This window comes from Seriola dumerili, unplaced genomic scaffold (genome assembly GCF_002260705.1).
Source record: "Seriola dumerili isolate Sdu_G_001 unplaced genomic scaffold, Sdu_1.0 BDQW01000003.1, whole genome shotgun sequence".
NCBI lineage: Eukaryota > Metazoa > Chordata > Actinopteri > Carangiformes > Carangidae > Seriola > Seriola dumerili.
The window spans coordinates 3,221,826-3,242,916 of record NW_019174258.1 but is presented as its reverse complement, the minus strand read 5'-3'; the positions used below and the strand labels follow the sequence as shown (position 1 = coordinate 3,242,916).

At 39.3% G+C, this 21,091-nt stretch overlaps 1 protein-coding gene across 1 annotated transcript; it reads left to right on the top strand.

Moving 5' to 3' along the window:
- The first annotated feature begins 972 nt into the window (after positions 1-972).
- LOC111218098 (ribosomal protein S6 kinase alpha-2-like) lies at positions 973-19,420 on the top strand. Its single transcript, XM_022740197.1, has 22 exons — positions 973-1,424; positions 3,844-3,960; positions 5,235-5,316; positions 6,099-6,179; positions 6,789-6,868; positions 7,701-7,807; positions 7,902-7,939; positions 8,027-8,169; positions 9,218-9,288; positions 9,539-9,627; positions 10,208-10,272; positions 12,744-12,846; positions 12,978-13,123; positions 13,471-13,593; positions 14,094-14,183; positions 14,403-14,561; positions 14,847-15,008; positions 15,179-15,255; positions 15,616-15,733; positions 15,854-15,910; positions 16,224-16,304; positions 17,233-19,420. Exons 1-22 carry the CDS (start codon positions 1,320-1,322, stop codon positions 17,380-17,382), a joined length of 2,244 nt encoding a protein of 747 aa, XP_022595918.1. The 5' UTR covers positions 973-1,319; the 3' UTR covers positions 17,383-19,420.
- Positions 19,421-21,091: the final 1,671 nt, after the last annotated feature.

Below are 21,091 nucleotides of genomic sequence, written 5' to 3'. Positions count from 1 at the left end.
TATGAGCTCTGTTTTTAGTGACGTTCCAAGTCTGAGGATCACAGTTAAAACATAGGAGGTGATTTCACCCTGGATGAAGAATGTGAAACCATATTTTAAAGCCCAGGTCAATCATGGATGCTTGACCCAGGTAGAGCAGCAGTCCTGATTTACCCCCTGCTTTCATCTAAAAAAAATCTCCCCCATCTCTCCCACTTTCCTCTCTCTACTTCCTCTACCCCTCTCTCTCTCTCTCTTCTCCCCCCTCTCCCTCTCTCTCTTTATGGTTATGTAACACTGCAGTTCTGCAAAGCTGCTGATGTGACAGATCCAAGTACCTACACACACACACACACACACCCACCCATGCCCAGCGATCAACCAGATCACACTGTACTCTCAGTGATTGGTGTGCTTGCTTCTGTCATCATCATTGATTGTAGCATTGATTGCTGTCCTCTGTAGTTCATTGAATTCTGATGTAATGTCACAGAATCTGAGCCACAAGTATTTGCCAGCTATTATCAAGCTGCTTTGTCAGATTTAAAAAAAAAAAACAAAAAATTCTGTCTGCATCTGCGTGTGTGTGTGTGTGTCATTGGATGTCATGCAGGAGCAAAAGAGAAGGGACAGAGGGAGAGGGAGACAGACAGAGGTAGCTGGGTTACACCATGTGACCTCGCCAGCTGTTGCTGTATGCTGGTGGGAGAAAAAGAGGGAGGTGAGGGGCAGGAACAGGGAGAGGGGGGGTGGGGGGTGTCGGGAGCTCACCGGCTCACAATGTGACTGGTGACAATCCCTTGTTCTGCAGAGGGAGAGAGAGAGAGGCAGCAGGGGATGAACACACACAAACACACACACACACACACACACACACACACACCTCCTGATTCAGCGGAACAGATTTATTCGTCACCTCTCCCCGTGCAGCCTCACGCAGCGAGCCTGCTGCAAAACACAAGACAATTCCAAACCCAGCAGCACCTGCCCCGTCCGTCATCGCGCCCGTCTGTCTGCGCGGATTAACGGCTCTGTTACAGCTCTGACTGCTTGCTTACTGGCGTTCACTGCAGCTGAGAGACGGCGGCAGGGAGGGGGTGGTGGTGGTGGTGGTGATATGGGGGAAGCGACAGGCTGAAATCCACCGGAGAAACGAGCGGCGAATGCGAATGATGGGGAAAGTAAAGAGCGACGACTGCATTGAGGATGGGCCAATGGAGAAACTGCGGGACAAATAGATAACCAATAAAAGCTCTCTGTTTCTGCATCTCTACCTAAGGACCCCCCTGCAGGGAGATGTTCATCGTTATGGGATAGGATGCAAAGGTCTGCCCGTTACCATGGATACCAGCACGCGAAAATTCACAGTGCGGAGATGGTTCTCCATCTACCTGAAGAACAAGGCAGCAAGAAACAAGAACAGCACCGGCTTCTGTCAGCTAGAGGTTAGTAGCAGAACAAACTTCTATCAACTAGAGGAGAGCACGGGGGGCATCACAGTTGCACCATGAGTGTGTTTGTGTGAATACAAAGGCCCAGACCCCAAGAAGTAAACAAAAAACTGCAGCCATCTCATATCAATATCCTAGTAGATGTATGTGTGTGTGTGTGTGTGTGTCTGTGTGTGTGTGTGTGTCTGTGTGTCTGTGTGTGAAGAGCCTGCATGCACATGGGATTGGGTGTGGAAAGAATGTGTGCTATTTGGATTGTTGTGGAGTGGTTCAGGAGTCATTGCAGCACCGTTACAGCTGTTGCTCTGCCTGTCTGTCAAGAATCCAGAAAACACAGACACTGTTTTGACAGAGAGAAAGAGAGACAGGTTTTATGGAAATACAGCCAGACAGACAGAAACACTAACGGGCAAACAAGCAGCAAGGCAGTCAGGTTGATCAATAAATGGACACAGACAGACTGATTCAGTGGATGGCCACAGCAGCAGAGGTGTATTTATAGCCCAAACAAACCAGTGGGTGGAGAGAGAGAGGTAGTATGCTGTTTGCAGCACCTGTACGTCTGGGATATAAATAGAATAGAGACTCCCCCTCCCCTCTTCTGTTTTCTTTTTTGCTGTTGTGACCAACTGCTGATGAATCAACTTGACAGGCTATCTACCTGTTTGTGTGAATGGCAATGGCAAATGTCTGTCTGCTTGTGTTTGTGTACCTGTTTGTCTGATTGTCCATATCCGTGGCCAGATGCTGTGGAGAGGTTCTTGTTTCATAGTATAAGGGGTCAGCTACAGATCAGCATCCCAGGAGCTGATGTTGGGGCCTTGAATCTGTTTCCTTCTGGTTGGTGGACATCACTCCTGGCGCCCTGTTTAAAGAGTAAAGCAGTCTCATATTAACGCTGTTCAAATGCTGTTTTTACGCTCATTCCCATTTCCATAATGTAATAACATTGATACAGTTCCTCAAACTAGAAATTGAGCTACAAATTAGAAGTGTTGTAAAAACGTGTAAGATGAAAAACTGATTTCTGTGATGTGAGGTGTTGATCTGAGCTGTTGCTGTGCTGTCATGTCAGTGCTTGAAATGCTTTCAGGTTTGTTTCCTCCCTTGTTTTACTGAGGATGAATGTGTGGCTCTACTTACCATCAAGTGTCATATTCTTGATACAAGTGCATCAACCTGGAGATTCTGAATCTAATTTCTACAAAATTCATGAAACAAAGGAGGCTTCTTTGGAACAAATGGAAATATCTCTCCCACTGGCAGATTTTGTTCTTGTAATATAAATAAATCTTGCAGGCTGAATTTGAGCCCCATGACTTTGGTTAGGGTAAACTGTAACAGGAAAACAAATGTGCTGTGCTATTAACACCGTCTCAAGACTCTCGTTGCAGAGATAGCATCAAAGAACTTGTGACAGTTTGATTATTTTTAGCTTCATGTGGACTCTTAGAAATTACTTGCAAAGGAGGGATGGATCTCGTTCCATTATCAAAATATCGTATACTGTTGATGGGATTAATCTATATCTATATACATGTATACCTGCTATAGAAAGTCAGAAAGTGTCTTTGGATTATGAAAAACTTGAAACCACATTTACAAGTCTAAAATACAGAAGTATTAACAATACACAACATGGACATGGCCCTGTTCCTTTTATTTCCATTGTCTATGCAGTCCAACAAACAGGTCAAACCAGATATTACCAGATTTAACAAACATATTAACCCCACTTCCCTGCCGTTTGTACCATTTTTCAACCATGTCAAGCTGCATGTGTGAATGTTTCAACCATGTGCCTCCTCCTTGAGAAAAACCTCAGGGAAGGCACCACCCAAAAACATCTACTAATAATAAAGCTTATGTGAGAGATTGCATTAAACTCATGTGTTTACTAACTCCTGTCAGCAGTGCATACTTGATTGAAAGTGGGTGTAAAGCTCTTAACATCTAAATGACACTGACAGTTTTACAGAATTACAGTATATTGTCACACTGACCAATCTAAGCTGTGCCTCAGGTTGGCAGCTGATCATTCGCCTCACTGAGTAGACTGAATAGGCTGAAAAAGGAAGCTTGCACACTGCCAGTGACCTTAGCCCATATCTAGCAATAATATAATGGCTCATAAATAACCACCTCTCCTTGTGTGTGTGTGTGTGTGTGTGTGTGTGTGTGTATAAGAGAGTGGATTACTTTATTCTTGTGTTTGTTCAATCTGCATAACTGTTCGACAAAGTGTTTAGGTGTGCTAATTCTTTAATGTCTTTCACTCACCACCTTGTTCATGCCTCGCTGTTTTCTTATCTCTTCAGTTTTTCTCTATGCTCTTTCCTGTTTTTGTGGCCCCTCTCTCTTGGTGAATTGTTGTATAACATAAAAATCGTGACTTCTACCATCTTTCCTTTAGGATGACAGCATACTGAAAGAGATTGACATCAGCCACCATGTGAAGGAGGGCTGTGAGAAGGCAGATCCTTCTCAGTTCCAGCTGCTCAAAGTGCTGGGACAGGGCTCCTATGGAAAGGTACAGAATATACACACTTCAACCCACTGACACCTTAACACCTCAGGGATCTGACATAAGGTCATGAGATCATTGTTGACATCTGGACTTAACACATACTGTCCACTCTATAGTCGAAAGTATGTTCACACTTGTGTGAATGTTGAACATCTCATCTAAAAACCTTGAGTTACACTGCTGTAACAGCCTGAACCCTTCTGGAATGTCTTTCCAGCATAGTTTGGATTTGCTCCCATTAAGACACAAGAACATCAGTGACAACGTTGGGCATTAAAGGTGCAGGATGGGGTTAAGGTCAGAGCTCCCTTTGGGACAGTCAGTATAGGTGTGTCTTTGTGCATGGGGGTATTTCACTGTTGTCTAAAATATGATGCCGTAGCATTAAGGATTCCCCCTAATTGTAACCAAGAAGCCCAACCCATGAAAAACAGCCCAAAACCAAGAGTACACAGAAGAATTTGGTGTACACTTCCTTTTAGCATATAGTGTGTGTGTGTGTGTGTGTGTGTGTGTGTGTGTGTGTGTGTGTGTGTGTGTGTGTGTGTGCTGGAACTGACGGCGCTTTAGCATTCATCACTTTCTAATGATAAGGCATCCATTTTCAATTATTTCTAGATTAGCAGTATGACAAGTGCTACATGCGACACATCACTAAGTTTATTTGAATTAGCAAAGCCCCACTAAATTATTAGAGTTATGGTAGATTAGAGGTCTGCATCAGGCAAATATGACAACACGGCAGATGTTGGCGGGTGGGTTCATTTTCCAAGGGCAGAGGCTCGCACGTGAGGTCTGCTTGTAAAGTCACAGTGTGTCCTGTGTAGCATGTTTGCTTAGCTTGCTATACACGCACTTAATTATTATTTGCCAATCATAGCTGTAAATCATAGCTGTTCTCAGCTCTGTCACAGTGAAACAGAATTTAAGTGAATCTTTTATGATACATGATAAATAACTGGTAACTGGTGCTTACTCCAGCTTGGATGTGCCTATGATTTGCAGATGATTGTGGGTGTGGCAAGAGGCAAAAAGCAGAGACAGCAGGTGGGCATGGTCTCAAAAACAGGTGTGTGTGTGGCTCTTTACTGAAATGGTTGCCACCATTAGCACCACCTGAATCACATGGTTGTTAATATCCTCCCTACTTACGTTTTAATTTTTAACTAATGTTGCTACAAAGGCTCATTTGACATGTTCCACTAGTGTTTTAAATTGTTCATGTGTCCTAGAAAATGTTATGATGACGTTAATGGATGATGGTGATGATTTTTCAGGTGTTTCTGGTGAGAAAGATCAGAGGAGCGGACAGAGGGCAGCTGTATGCTATGAAGGTCCTGAAGAAAGCCACGCTGAAAGGTAAAAATGAAAAACTGAAATGACAGATGCGGTAAGTTAAAGGACTAATACTTTGATATGTTAGGAGACTAAGTTTAAATATAGTGAATATTGGAAAAAATTTAAAGCACTTTGTTTTTCTTGTGACATTTGAGCTTATCATACCAAGTAATAGTAAGTTTATTTATGGGTGTGTAGCATCCAAAAAATGTAATAAATTACAGAATCTTGACTGAGATGCATTACGCTGCAATAACAGCCTTGTTCTTTATTGGGCTCTGAGTGGTAATTTGTTAAAGTTACTGCTGGTTTTGCACAGGAATAATAAGAGATATCATTACCAGAGATCTCAGAGTGGCCTACATTCAGGAGGATTTTAGGTAAAAGAGGTTAGTTTGTACTTTCGATTCAGATAAACTGGTTTGGGTTGAATGGGATTATTGTAAATGAGGATGCACTGTAAAAGCAGGTTGAGATGTCATGTGCCGATTTAGTGTCTTTGTACAAGCCTTAATCCTCTTAACCTGAACCCCTTGAATTTAAGTAGTTATGGTCTCATCCTGTCAAGGAGACAGATGCTGCAATAACACTGTTATTGTAGTTTTCACTGCACGTGACCAGCAACACTGTGGGACGGGTCTTAATTCCATTTACATTTTACAGTGAAGTAAATGCAGTTTCATCCTACATCAAATATAATCATAATATTAGAGGCTTGTCACCATTTATCTGCATTCAGATAGAGGGAACTATAAAGCTACACTATTAAATATATTGTGCTTTCCCCACTCTCTCCTGTATAGTTCGGGATCGTGTGCGGTCTAAGATGGAAAGAGACATTCTGGCAGAAGTGAACCATCCATTTATAGTTAAACTGCACTATGGTAAGTCTGACTGTCTGATGCTTTGAATTGCTAGGCACTCATTTGAATATCTGTCTCTCTGAAATAGCAAAGCAGAAAAAGAGGATTAGATAACTTTGCAATGCCCAACTTGTCTATACAGGAGCTGGAATTGAAAATATAGAGGCTGAATGTTGTTATTTAATTTCGTAACAAACAAACACACCATTTTTGGGAGCTGGGTGTGAAGTGAGCTAACATTACCCTTCTCTAGCAAACCCTCTGGCTTCACATTCACATCAGGTATTTGTGCAAACTTAACTGTCATCTGCTGAAGGCTCTGAGCTATTATTACATATTAGACAGGTTAGGAAAAGTACAAAAAATGTTTTGATTGGATACTTGTATTGGATAAATCAATATGAGGAAAAAAGAGCATAGTCAACAAACTGAATGTGTAAATTCTGTTATGAATTTTGTCCAACACCTGTGTCCTACTAAGGTTTGATTATGCACAGTATACACTGTCTACTACTGAACACATCCTCAAAAAAAGACAGGCTACAATACAGCCCGGATACAGCAATAAAGCCTCAATAGTATGTTCTGTGTAACTCCTATGTGTGTGTGTGTGTGTGTGTGTGTGTGTAGCCTTTCAGACAGAAGGGAAGCTCTATCTGATCCTAGACTTCCTCCGAGGAGGAGACCTTTTCACTCGTCTGTCAAAAGAGGTGGGTTTACTACTGATAGGTTCCCTGGCTCTTTCCCCTTCTCCACTTCAAAATTACACACCTTTATCTTTCAAGGTCTATTATAGGCCATATAACACAGATGCAGAATCACCAGGAATGAATATACCTGCCATCACTCTCCTCTCCTCAATACTGTGTTGATGTGACCCTCAACTCTATTACTTTTATGCTGATGCATTATCCTGTCAGTAAACAAAGACCACACAACTGTGTTGAACTGTGTTTTTCTCAATAAAGTTTTTTAAAAGATAAGTGCAGTTTTGTTTTGTTTTTCCACTGAGACCCGCAAGTCTAAACTAGTTATTATTTTCTGTTCTACTGCTGCTTTCCCAACCTCCTGGAAATCACAAACTCTTATTCTAAAGTGATGAAGGACAATTAAGTAGAAGAAACAAAGGAACTAACCAACCAATTAATGATGGAAAGACAGAATTAGTTTTCTCTACTGTTATAGGAAGGATGAAAAAGTGCATCACCAATACACTTAGAGTTAGAACATCCATAAGGGTGTTATGGTTTTTATAAAATGCAAGGAAGAGCTATATGCAGTTATTTCTAAAGAGGATTAAGTTCAAAGCAGTTTGTCAAATGTAATACTTTTGACATGGAAATGTTGACACTCTGATTACTGACAGTTGGCTGCCATCCTGCTGCTTTTTAAACATTTTCTAACATTTTTGGGTCTTTCTCCTGATATTGATAACCTGTTTCACCATTGTTTATATCCAGTTGTTGCTTGTAGTCCTTGTTTCATAGTTGTATTATTGTTTTACTATGAATTACATCTAATCCACATCTTTATGTGTTCTAGGTAATGTTTACAGAAGAGGATGTGAAGTTTTACCTTGCAGAGTTGGCCCTGGCTTTGGACCATCTACACAGTCTGGGCATCATCTACAGGGACCTCAAACCTGAAAAGTACACTCTCATAAGACTGCCTTTTCGTGTATCCATTTATTTAAAAAAATATATTTTGAAAGCAGATTTGAATATTTGAAAATTTTCCCGACAGCATTCTTCTGGATGAAGAAGGACATATTAAGATAACTGGTCAGTGTATCCAACTGCAAACAATCTCTATTTAATCTGTTCTTTATGGGTTTTTTCTGACCTTTATCTCCGTTTCTCTCTGTTTAGACTTTGGGTTGAGTAAGGAAGCCATCGACCATGATAAAAGAGCATATTCCTTCTGTGGAACAATAGAGTACATGGCTCCAGAGGTAGTAAACAGGAGAGGGCATACACAAAGTGCTGACTGGTGGTCGTTTGGGGTGCTTATGGTAAGAATGGTTTAATCTTGAAACAATCTTTTACTATTTTCACTTTTTTCACACACTTGTAACCTTCCCTCTGAGTATATAGCCATTTTGCTTTCTGACGTGGATGTTCGGTCTGATCATGCTGTCAAAAACAGCAGGCATGAATTCACTATACAGTATCTTATGAGCCAAGGACTCAGCTCTTAGATCATGTGTCAGTGTTCTGGTTTCTTAATCTGGTTTTCTGCTGGCAGTAAAGAAGCTTAATTACCATATCTAGCAGATTAGGCCCCATCACTTTCAGTAATCGTGCATCTGCTTGACTTTGCTTGTTTTGTTAGCCCAATGGCTTATTTCACTAATACTGAGAAGGAGGTTAACATTCTCCAACAGCTGGCAGCTACATCAGGGCACCAGGGAAAGGTGTCACCCCTATCTGCCCTTGGCAAGAATTAAGAATATAAAAAATATTAAAACAAAAAAAAAGAAAAAACACAGCCAAACATGTCAAAATACTGTATCTGAAGATAGTGGAAGGAGCACATTATACAAATTACAAACAGGATTTAAGGAAAAATCCCAGAGTATCATTACATTTAATTCATAACATTGCACTATACTCTTTGAGACAGGCAAAGCTATTAAAAGATGGAAAGTATTGGTATGTCAGCAGTGGTGACAGATTTGTTGCTAGTCATAAAAGTCATCAGGCTGTTTTATGTGCTCCATTAATCCTCCACAGGACAGGTTATCCCCTTTTTGTGTATCTTGATTTTATTTCAATTTTCTCGTAAGTATCCAATCTATAACTAATGATGTTGTTTCCTATCACAAAATTATGGTCACAGATTAATAAATGTCTGTTTATGTGTCATTTTAACAAACTGTTGAGACACAGCTTTAACACATTCCAGTTTCTCTGTCAGCATGAGCAGTTCAAACAAAGTCTTGTTCAAATAACTAATGAACTTTGCATTGAGCAAATTTGGAACAATCCACCTGTATGGCTCTTTCTACTGGTCAGCTGACACTTGATCTAATATCTTGATTGTTATCATCTGTTTTCCAGTTTGAGATGTTGACGGGATCGTTACCATTCCAAGGAAAAGATCGTAAGGAAACAATGGCACTTATTCTAAAGTAAGACTAATTCAAACTGTTATCATTTATTGTGTTATGATAATTTACTTCTCAGTTATGCTTCATTCAAGACAAACTGCCCTTCAATTATTAATCTCAGAATATTCCACTGTATTTGAATAGCCACATTGATAAAGCTGTGACTATGAAAACGATTAAACTGACCCAATACTAAAAGTGATGTTGATATATCACAGCATTATCAAACATCTGTGAGTGTATACACCTGTTTCTTGTGTTGTCTCCCCAGGGCTAAGCTGGGAATGCCACAGTTCCTCAGTCCTGAGGTGCAGAGTTTATTAAGAGCGCTCTTCAAGAGGAACCCTGCTAATCGACTAGGTACTGTAAAGAGAAACCTTGGAAACTGACTAACTAATATCTTTTCAGAATAAGGGTAGTGCATCTACATTTGTGTGCCTCTTTTGGATTACCAGTCATTCTAGTCTGTTCCTAAAATGAAGGGGACGGAACATATAAGGGACAATAAAGCTGCAACCTAAAATCAAATCAGTCCTTTTGAAAAACACTTAGTTAGTCAGTCAGTTAGTATAGGACACATCACACGTGAGGTCCTTGGGAGATAATGCTATAAAACCTCGTTCTGATGTGGTGAAATAACATTCTATTTATCAGGTCTATTGATAGCGGCTATGTTATGTCACTGAAACAATAGCAATACTGAAGCCACGGCATGACCTTCACAGCTGTCACAGTCTTCCTGTAGTATGCGAATAATGTTAGGCGATACCATTTGTGTTATGCATGTCCAAGCAGCCATGGTGGTCCATTGGAAATAAAAACTCACTCACTGTATTCACGCTCCCTGTTTGTTTGATTTAATTTTTAGGTAATGTTTTTGCAGAATAGATGTGAACAATGACACCATCTCTCGATCTGTCTCTATCTGTGCGACTAATAGGTGCAGGACAAGAAGGAGTGGAAGAAATAAAAAGGCATCGCTTCTTTGCATCGATAGACTGGAATGTAAGTACAATTTATGAAGAATATTCTGCATGCTACATAGTTTTAAGCTCTATTGTTTTTTATCATTCATTTACAATGGTAATGTGAACTTGTATACTCATTAGCATTATACACATGCTGTATGTAGTGTAGTGGAAAAAGTGATTCTAGATTTCCCAGAAATGAAACAGAGTTGGCTTGTTAACACTATTAGAGACAGTGAGAACAGGTCTGGACGTGTATCACATGCAAGCAGTTGTGGAAGTAAATAACCTGTCCTCTTACCAACAACTGCACCCTGCTTCCTCACACATTTGAATCACATTGTGGTGACTAGTTGTTGTGTCATGTCATGAAAACCCTGCAGCTGTTCATCCACTTCCTCAAGATGTGCCCTCAATCATGAAACATTAAACATCCTTTGTATGAGATTTTGCTTAGTGGCAAAACTTCCCTTCCTGCAGGTCTCACCCAACTTCATTGTAACTAATCCTCTTAGCCTTTCTCACGGAAAGTTCACTCATGCGCAAATGTTCTGGCTTCAAACATTACCTGTGCTATCATAATCTAACCTTGACATTCACTCCTTGGACGTGCTCAGTTTAAAAAAAGGGACCATTCTTTCAACTACAAGCGCTCTTGCCCAAAGCTTCCTGTTAAACATCAGTGAATCATGCTCTGAAACTCCATTTGTTTCTGGCAAACTTGAAAGCTGTTCTTGCAGCCCCTCGGGTGAGTAACATTCATGCTGCAGAAGCCTTCTTCTGCATAGCCCTAACAAGAGCAGTTAAAAGCAACTCAGCAATTTTACATTGGTGAAAAGCAAAGCACTTATGTAACTACTGTATATCCTGTACAGGATACTTTTAGGGTTTTATTAACAATCATTATCTCAATAACAGACATTGTTTTCAAGAAGTACATCATACATACTGTATGTACTGTACAGACAAGAGCTGTGAGTGTGTAAAGAATAAACCTCTCCTGCACCACACAATTTGTGGACTGGACTTAGAAAACAACGTTTTGTCAACAAAGACAAAAGAAGATGCAGTAGGAGAAGATGGTAATTAAATTGTTCTGAGGAGTGAAAGGAGTGAGGAAGCCCCAGCCCGTCATTTGTAGCTTTAACAAACGTAGATCTACACATAATCAAGACTTTGCCCAACTTACAGAGAATGTTTTGTTCTCTGTAAAACCAGTTTGGATAGCCAGAAACTCCAGATAGTGTTTTATTGATTGTAACCATGCCCCCTACATACTGTATATCTATACTGAGCAACAAAATATTTTTAAGCTTGCATGGTCACACAAACATGAGTTCCATTCTTTTTTTTAAATTTTAATCAGAGATGTTCAGAAGGTTTGTGGTTCTTGTTTATCCGCTGCTGTGAGTAGTGTCGCTCTCATTTCTAACAAAATCCACTATTATCTGCTTTACATGCTCACTAATCTCTGCCCTCACCACCGGCTCTCACTCTACTCCTCACTGCATTACTACCTACTCGCTTTCAGCCAAACACAACATTTTCCTATTTACAGATGGTGTTTCTGGCTTGATGTGACAAGCTATCAGTAAGAGGCTTACGTTCTCCTCCTCACTATGCTAATTAAACCACTGTGCTGCATCAGGCAGAATGATTCCTCTGTGCATCATCATCATCATCATGTTCATCAGTATCTTGTTTGACTTTTACCTCTGTGATACTCTAATCTTTCATTAATGGTTTGATCTTTGAGGAATTTCTCTCATACAGCTGACAAGCAGCCCCACCCTCTCAGCAGCTGTGCATCACAGCGAATGCGAACTACAAATCAAATAGCAAATGAGAGTGAGCGTTAGTGTTAACAGTCTCACCATGAATAAAGCTTCAACTATCTTTTTTTTTCCAATGCTGGCGGCTACTGTTACAGTTATTCAGTGTGTTAACAACTAACATTGCAAAGGTGACACCTGCAGGCCAGACTTAGTAATGCACTTACATTAATAAATTAATGATGTGCATACTGTTATATGATGGGTATAAGACAGTTTTCACCTGGCATCACATTACATTACATTATATATGTCTATAAAAGGACAGATTTTAATTATGCAAACAGGCCAAACATTAGTTTCCAGTCCTGTTTGGATATTCACGGTCTTTATTTTAATTTCCTCTATTCTAATTTGCTCTATTCTTCAACCTCCTCCTTAAATGTTAAGCTCAGACTGTGTACCATATTTACAGTGACATGAAAAACAAAAACTTAATTGTAAGAGAGCCATATATATATATATATATATATATATATATATATTTATTTATCTATTATTTATCTATTATATATATATATTTATTTATCTTTTCATATACTCTTTTCATCAAAAACTACTACAATTAGTAGTAGTATACAAAATCAAATACTCTCTTCATCAAATACTACTAGAACCACAACTATTTCATTATGTTGTCTTGTAAATTTGCACCAACTGTTGTTGTTCTCTGCAGAAGTTGTACAGGAAAGAAGTGAGGCCTCCTTTTAAACCAACTGTTGGAAGACCTGAAGACACTTTTCATTTCGACCCTGAGTTCACATCCAGAACACCAACTGGTAAGTAAAACATACACACACGCACATACCGGCATATTGTACATATTAACAAAGAATCGTACATGCATACATTAGAAATCACAGAAAAGAGTTGTGTTAATGTTTGTATCTTTGTGACTTTGCATATCCAGATTCTCCAGGCATCCCTCCCAGTGCAAACACACACCAGTTGTTTCGTGGTTTCAGCTTTGTTGCAAGTAATCAAAACCAGGAGCCCAGTGTTGCTACGGTAGCACCTTCTCGTCAGGAGGTGAACAACATCAACCCCATAGCACAGGTAAAACATCTTTAAGAAAACAGGTCATGTCCTGACTCTACGGCTAAATGATGACACACACTCACACACACGCTTATTAGACAACAAATTAATTAGAGTATGAAAATAAATCACTGTTTTATGACAACATAAATATAATATCAATAATGAAGAGATTTAAGAGATTTAATGATGCTGACCTTTCTAAACGTCACCCTCGTGAATCACTGTCACCTACTGTGTTTCTACAGCGACCGACTGAACAAAGCACTTACTCTAATATATGATTCTGACATATACATGAAATATACAGTTAAGGTTAAAATGTTATGAGTGTGTGTGTATCTGATTATTTGTGTGCCCTGTAGCATCTCCGTGGTGATGTGGCCTTCACTGATGTTTATGAGCTGAAGGAAGAAGTCGGACAGACTGCGACTTCTGTCTGCAGAAGATGTCTGCACAGAGTTACTGCTGTGGAGTATTCAGTGAAGGTAGTGAACACTAAACCCTGTACAAAGTTTACAGATGTTCTCTAAGCTTTATGGTTCGGGTCAGTGTTGTAGTAGAAAAATGAATGCACTGCTTTGGTGCAAGGGAGAGCATCTTATAGTGGACAATAACTCAACAGTAATATTCTATAATGTTGTTAGCATACATCACTGTCCGGTGAAAACCACACACCTTTAGTTCATCTCATGCTCATGAAAAGTTGACTATTTGGAGATACATGGTTTTCACAATGGGCAACAAAGATCACATGTACAAGGCATTAAAGTTTAACATAAAACACACCTCCCACTAACAAAATGTGTAATCACACAATGACTATTAACTCCGCATATGCTGGATGAGTGTTGCATTATGGGAAGACCTTTGATTATTAAATAAATAAATAAACCACCAAAATAACATATTTTGTGTACACTGACCATGTTTATTTAGAGATTTAGAATTTGTTATTCTGCGTCTTATGTTTCTGTGTTTTTGTCAGATTATTGAGAGAGCGAGGAAAGATCCATCAGAAGAGATTGAGATTCTGTTGAGATATGGACAGCATCCAAATATTATTACCCTGAAGGATGTAAGTGTAACACACCCCTCACATAACACAACTTTATGTTGTCATGTTAAAATGAAAACACAATGAGAAACTATAGATGTTGGTTTACTACGCCGTGGCAGCAGACCAAAGCAAAACTGAACGTCTGCTAGAATCTGAATTTCCCTTCAGCATGGTAACAGTTTTAAATACACCATTTTTGTGCCTGTCTCATTCCTATGTGTGCATTTGTACCTGTAGGTGTTCGACGACGGCCAGTGTGTGTTCTTGGTTCAGGATTTACTGAGAGGAAACGAGCTGCTGGACAGAGCTCTGACGGTGCCAAACTTTACGGAGAGAGATGCATCAGACATCATCTGCACACTGGCCAAGACTGTGGAATATTTACACTCACTCGGGGTAAGAAAGAAAGCAAAAAGAACTTATTGACATTGTTATACTTGAATGTTTACTTATTGCAAAACACTGTGTCTGTGTTGTTTTGAAGATTCAGTAGTAGTTTGAGCAACCCGTGTAATCAGATGTGTGTCCCTTTTGCAAAAAGAGAAAGAGTTGAAACTCTGGGATAGTTGCAAACAAGCCCATTGCTTGCAGTAAAGGTTATGCTATTCTGTGAAAGTAATCATACATTACCTTGCTAATCATGTGTACATTTTTGTCTGTTTGTGTCTTTCCGCTTTTCAGGTTGTACATCGAGACCTGAAGCCCAGTAACATTCGCTATTCTGATGACAGCGGACGCCCAGAATGCATCAGGATTTGTGATTTTGGATTTGCCAAACAGCTCAGAGCTGAAAATGGCTTGTTGATGACGCCCTGTTACACAGCTACATTCATGGCTCCTGAGGTATGTCATGTCACTGAGTCTCTAATATCTCAACATCACTTACACAAATTTTGAAACAGCCATCAAGCATACATTTTAAAATGATTAATCACAGAAACTAATCTCACCATGCACTTTTGAAATGACTACTGGCTGCATGTGTGTTTGTGTGTGTGTTTGTTTGTGTGCAGGTTCTGAGGAAGCAGGGTTATGATGCAGCCTGTGACATCTGGAGCCTGGGGATCCTGCTTTATACCATGATAGCTGGGTCAGTTAAAACTTTAAAAGCATTGAAAGCTACCAACATCGACAGACTGTTGCAGTACAGTTGAGTGTTTTAGCGTAAATTTGTAAACAGTATGTAATGTCGCTATATTCTGCAAACGCTCCCCCTGCTGCTCTAAACAGGGTGTGTCCTAAATGAACTCCCTGAAGAGGCTGTTTTTTTTTTTCTTCTTTCCAGTGGGATTTTATAAGTCAGAGGTTTTAATTCATGAAGCGTTTTTCGCATCAGTTATAGATTTCAGAGTTGTAGATTTCTATCCAGGGCCTGGCTCATTCTCTATTGTAGTAATTCACACACGCCTTCGAATTGCACTCTCTAATTTATTTTTTTCCTGTTGGCCAGTTTCAGCCCCTTTGCCAGCAGTCCTGAAGACACAGCAGAGGAAATTTTGGCTCAAATCGGCAGCGGAAAATTCATTATCACAGGAGGGAACTGGGACCTGGTGTCAGATGCTGCCAAGGTTACATTTTAATGTTTTATTCTGGAGATGCATATAAAATGGTTCTGTTGCTGATTTCATAGTACTGTTACTGTCTAAATGTACTAATATCACCTGTGTGTGTCTGAATGTGTTTGACAGGACATTGTGGTTAAGATGCTCCACGTGGACCCTCACCAGCGCCTGACTGCTCCCCAGGTACTATTAGTCTGTAATATGACTTAGTAAGCCTTATTAACATTTATGTCCCCCCTTGGTACTTTTTTTTTTTTTACACAACATATTATTATTCCTTTGTGCAGAGACAATAAAGAGTAGAGGAAATAATTTGACACCTACTATACATTATACCATTTGCTTGATCCCATATGTAAACATGTTCTCTAAGGCTTTACAGTATATACTATATGTTATCCATGTTGTATTGCTTGTACTATATATCACTGTTAAGGTTAGGATTACTTGTCAAAACAATATATTAGGAAATCATCATCACTGTGATGCTTTTCAGGTTCTTCGTCATCCCTGGATTGTAGAGAGAGACCAGCTCTCTGACAGAGCTCTCACTAGACAAGATGCACTCACTGTCAAGGTCAGACCCTCTGTGTGTGTGTATGTGTGTGTGTGTGTGTGTGTGTGTGTGTGTGTGTGTGTGTGTGTGTGTGTGTGTGTGTGTTTGTCTGTGTGTGTGTGTGTGTGTGTGTGCGTGTGTGTGTGTGTGTTTGTGTGTGTGTGTGTGTGTTTGTCTGTGTGTGTGTGTGTGTGTGTGTGTGTGTGTGTGTGTGTGTGTGTGTGTGTGCGTGTGTGTGTGTGTTTGTCTGTGTGTGTGTGTGTGCGTGTGTGTTTGTGTTTGTCTGTGTGTGTGTGTGTGCGTGTGTGTGTGTGCGCACGTGTGTGTGTGTGTGTGTGTGTGTATGTGTGTGAGTGTGTAATTATGGATGCAGATAACTATAGAGACAAGCTGTATAATTCTGAATTTTTGGGACTTAAAATATTATTTATTAAGAAACACAAACCAGCAATTATACCTTTAAAACTGCAGATAGTCACTTAACCTCACAAGCTTTGACAAATCATCGTTGAGCAGAGAGACTATGGCTTTCTGAAAGTTCTTTGTAAATATAGTTAAAAAACTTCTATATTTTTACAATATAATTCAATATCTTGATATATTTAAACCTTGAAAGCAGAGACTGAGCTTTGTGATTGTTTGTAAATTTAACACCTATACCTGTTATCTAATGTTTGTATCTAAAACCCATATTGTTTTAAATGCATTGATTGTTAAGAGTTTGTAATATGCAATGATTTTTGAGAAGTCTGCAACCCACAAATATAACTAGTTCAAGGCAGAGTTTACGTTAGCATCAGTTAAATGTATTGTGAGTGTATTGTGTACTGTAATGTGTTTCTCTGAGTGTCCATCAGGTGGAGATGTCTGCCACTTATTGAGTTGGTGAACAGTTTAGAGCAGTATCAATGACATTATGTTGCCTGTCTTTTTTTTTCTTATCCATCAGGGGGCACTGTCTGCCACCTACTCTGCTCTGAGACGCTGTGCTCCAACTCCTGTCCTGGAGCCTGTTCAGTCCTCCAGCCTGGCTCAGCGGAGAGGGATGAAGAAACTGGGGAGTCCAAAAGTTAATTCAGACCCTAAAGAGAAGGAGTAGCCTCAACAATGTCACTGAAACTCAAAAGAAATTAACCATAGGCCTGTATTATTAAAAATGTACTCTCATTTTGAAAAGCACAAACCTTGTTACAAAGTGCTTGTAGGCCTATAAACTGAATGTATTAGATCAAATAAACCAGGAGATCTACTGATATTCAAGAGTAAAATTACTCCCAAAAAGGACAGAGGCAGGGTGTGTCTAAATAAATCTCACCCCTAAGGTACTAAGCCCGAAAATAATGAAGCAGTTCACTAACCCTGATCAGTTCAGTTCACTTTAGTTCACCTAATTTAAAATGTAAATTTGAAATCTTTAAAATGACATTTTTCAATTTATGATACTGTTTGATCAAACATCCAGTCACGTGCACCTGCACAGAGAGCTCGACTCCGAAAACTGATCAAAACTTTGGGTAACCCGCAGTTGGACTTTCAAGCTGTAATTTTGACCCTGCCTTCCAGGCAACATCTTCATAGTCTGATCATGGCTGTTAAATTGCCAGGAATCAGACTGATTTGTAGCTGATATTCAAAGCAAACACATGGACATTTACTTCTTTTTGGTCATACATGTTGGAGCTGTAGTGCAATATACCCAGTTACACTGTTACCTGCCTTGATCTATATCTACAAAAGATCCTGCAGCTGAAAGTGGAAGAAATTAGTCTGGTCACTGAAAAAAAGCAGTATTCTGTGCCACAAACGACATGCCAAGTACTCAGTTTACTTTAGTTTTCATATTTAGCACACACATGTATGTCAACAGTTCATGGAAAGGCACACATTAATACCGTCTTCCACAGTCATGACTCTAAAATATATTTGAATGAGGCAGTGACACTTAGATTATAATGTTCTTTGTCCAATCAATCTTCTGATGCATGTTAAATATGTAAATATCCTACCAAACTAAGGAAATGATTTCTTAAGTTAACAATGCCATTTAAGTCTTATTGTTCATAATATGCTTAATCATTTTACTGTATGTATTGTTGTCTTCCATGTGTCACTACTGCACTTCCCATATTAGATGAAACGTTTAGGTTTGCAGGTATTTCTGTAGAACGTAGTTTGTCATGTTTTTTTCATAACATATTCAAAGCGTTACTGGAGGGCTTGCTCGTAAATGTCACACTCACAGCAAAACACTTCAGCCTGTACTACTTTGTATTATTGAATCAGCATTCAGTGAGATCATTCATCCATCTGTGTGTGTGTGTGTGTGTGTGTGTGTGCTCAGGAGTGTCTGGCAGCTGCCGGTAGGCTCCTGTTTGTTGTTAGTGTCTGAAAGCCAAAACATTCGAGAACCACTGTGTCATAAGTTTGTATATACTGTCTATTGCTGCTGCCCTGATTGTATCTAAGAAGTTGTACAATCACAAATACGAGGTAAGACTGAACAGCGGGTTTTGCAGATATGAGTAGCACACTTTGTGTTGTACAGTTTACCAGTAGGAATGTACATTATGATGCTCCACAATTAATACACATATTTACTGGTCAGAGGTAAAACAAAATATATTGTGATGTGTAACCAATAAGCACTGTAGCAACAATACAGTAATTCTGTACATACTGTATTCTTTTTGCTGATACACAAACTGTTATGCATTGTATTGCACTGCACAACTGTAAGAGATGGAGCTGGGACTGATGCAACTATCAGTATACAGATAAGCCTGTTGCCATTGTGTTGTACAACCATAAGTTTGAGGTGAAGCTGTAAAAACTGTATTGTTTACTAATTTAGATTGTACATACTGTCGTGCAAAGCCACCAGTAAAGAGGTTAGATTGTGTGTGTATGTACATACATATATATGTGTATATATATGTATACACACACACACACACACACACACATATATATATATATATATATATATATATATACAAGTAATGGCAAGCAGTAATGCTGTATATATTGTGTTTGCAGATATACTGAGACTGTACATATTATACTGTGTTGTGCATCCATTGCTCAGAGTGTACATACTGTCTATACCTGGCCAATCATTGAAATTATTGGCTAGAATGCCAAAGTTTTACAAATAAAGCAAAAGGACAGAAATGACAATGAAGTGCAAGTGTTTTTAATCATATATGACATTATTGACACATTGTTTGTGTGCTTGTGTGTTTGTGTGTTATACAACTACCTGAAACTCAGGGATTTACAAAGTGCATTACAGAAAATGAACTAACATTTGTAGAACTAGTAATAATGCAATTAAACGTTATAGCCACTGACATGAGACAAATCTTTGTCCCAATCAATCAATTTGATCAACTGAAAGGGTGGGGGCTATCTAAAGGCTCACATCTTGTGAGAATATCACAGTGGTACCTAACGTCACCAGAAAAATTTCAACTGATGTTATTTAACGATATTACCTAGCATTAACTAGAAAACTAACCCTGGCTTCTGTCTTCTGTGGGCTAGCATTCAGGTTTCTAGCAAGGGTGAACATAAAATGGTGGATATATCAGTTTAATTTCTGTCGTAAAATCTCATTAAAACGTGACCATGGATACTATGATGTTTTCATGCCTTTCTATACTATGATGTTTTTAATCCTTAATATACAGTGATTTATTTATGGGGCCCCACAGTGGTGCTGTGGTGAGAACCGTCGCCTCCCAGTAAGAAGGCTCAGGGTTAGAACCCTGGGCCTGGGGCTTTTCTGTGTGGAATTTGCATGTTTGCCCTGTCCCTCCAGGGGTTCTCTTCAGGTAATCTGGCTTTCTCCTGCAGTCCAAAGTCATGCACATTAGGTTAATTGGCAAGTCTAACTGACTTTTTTATGCATTTACTATACTATGACGTTTGTATGCCTTACTATATTATGACTTTTTATGCCTTACTATACAATGACTTTTTTATGCCTTATGTAGCAGACATACCTGGACTGGCATCAGTCACAAGCCATTAAATAATTTCATTGTAAGGACATGCAGAGTTATGGATCCAAAATTGACACTTTGTTACTCTTCCCACTATCAAACTATCAAATTGATAGGAAACAGAGACAAAGGACCCTTCTCTTACAAACAGACCATGCTTTTAGCATGGCAAAGGGATGCACAAACAGACCATTGGTCAAAGGGTCAGAGGATCAATGAATGGACACCAGACAAACTGGAGAGCATAGGCAAAATCTCCAGTTTGTAACAATGAGACTCTGTCTATTGATATTTGTTTGTTTCTTATATAAGAAAAGTAACACCAAGAGGAATGATTATCAATAAGGTGTGAATCCTGGCTTCTCCTTGCCGTGCATGTACACACACACACACACACACACACACACACACACACACACACACACACACACACTAACCTCCCTTCCTGTGTCCCTCTTAGATAACTGAGTCATAAACAACCCACATTCCAATCCTGAGTAGTGACCAGCAGAACACTCTTCACAGACATAGATCTGAGGAAGAATATAAAATTAAATATCTAACTGTTCTGTTAACTCATATTATGCTTCTATTTAATAAGTCAATCCCCAGATCTCTATCCTACAGAATGGTTGAGATATAACATGTACACTTTAAGGCAATGTCTTTCATGTGACCATATTGTCAGCATCCTTCACACAAGGTAACACACATTATATGACATCCAGAATGTCTTTATTATTACTATCATAGTCAAAGAACTGCTGTGTAATCCACATTTATAGACTCACTTTAGGAAATGTT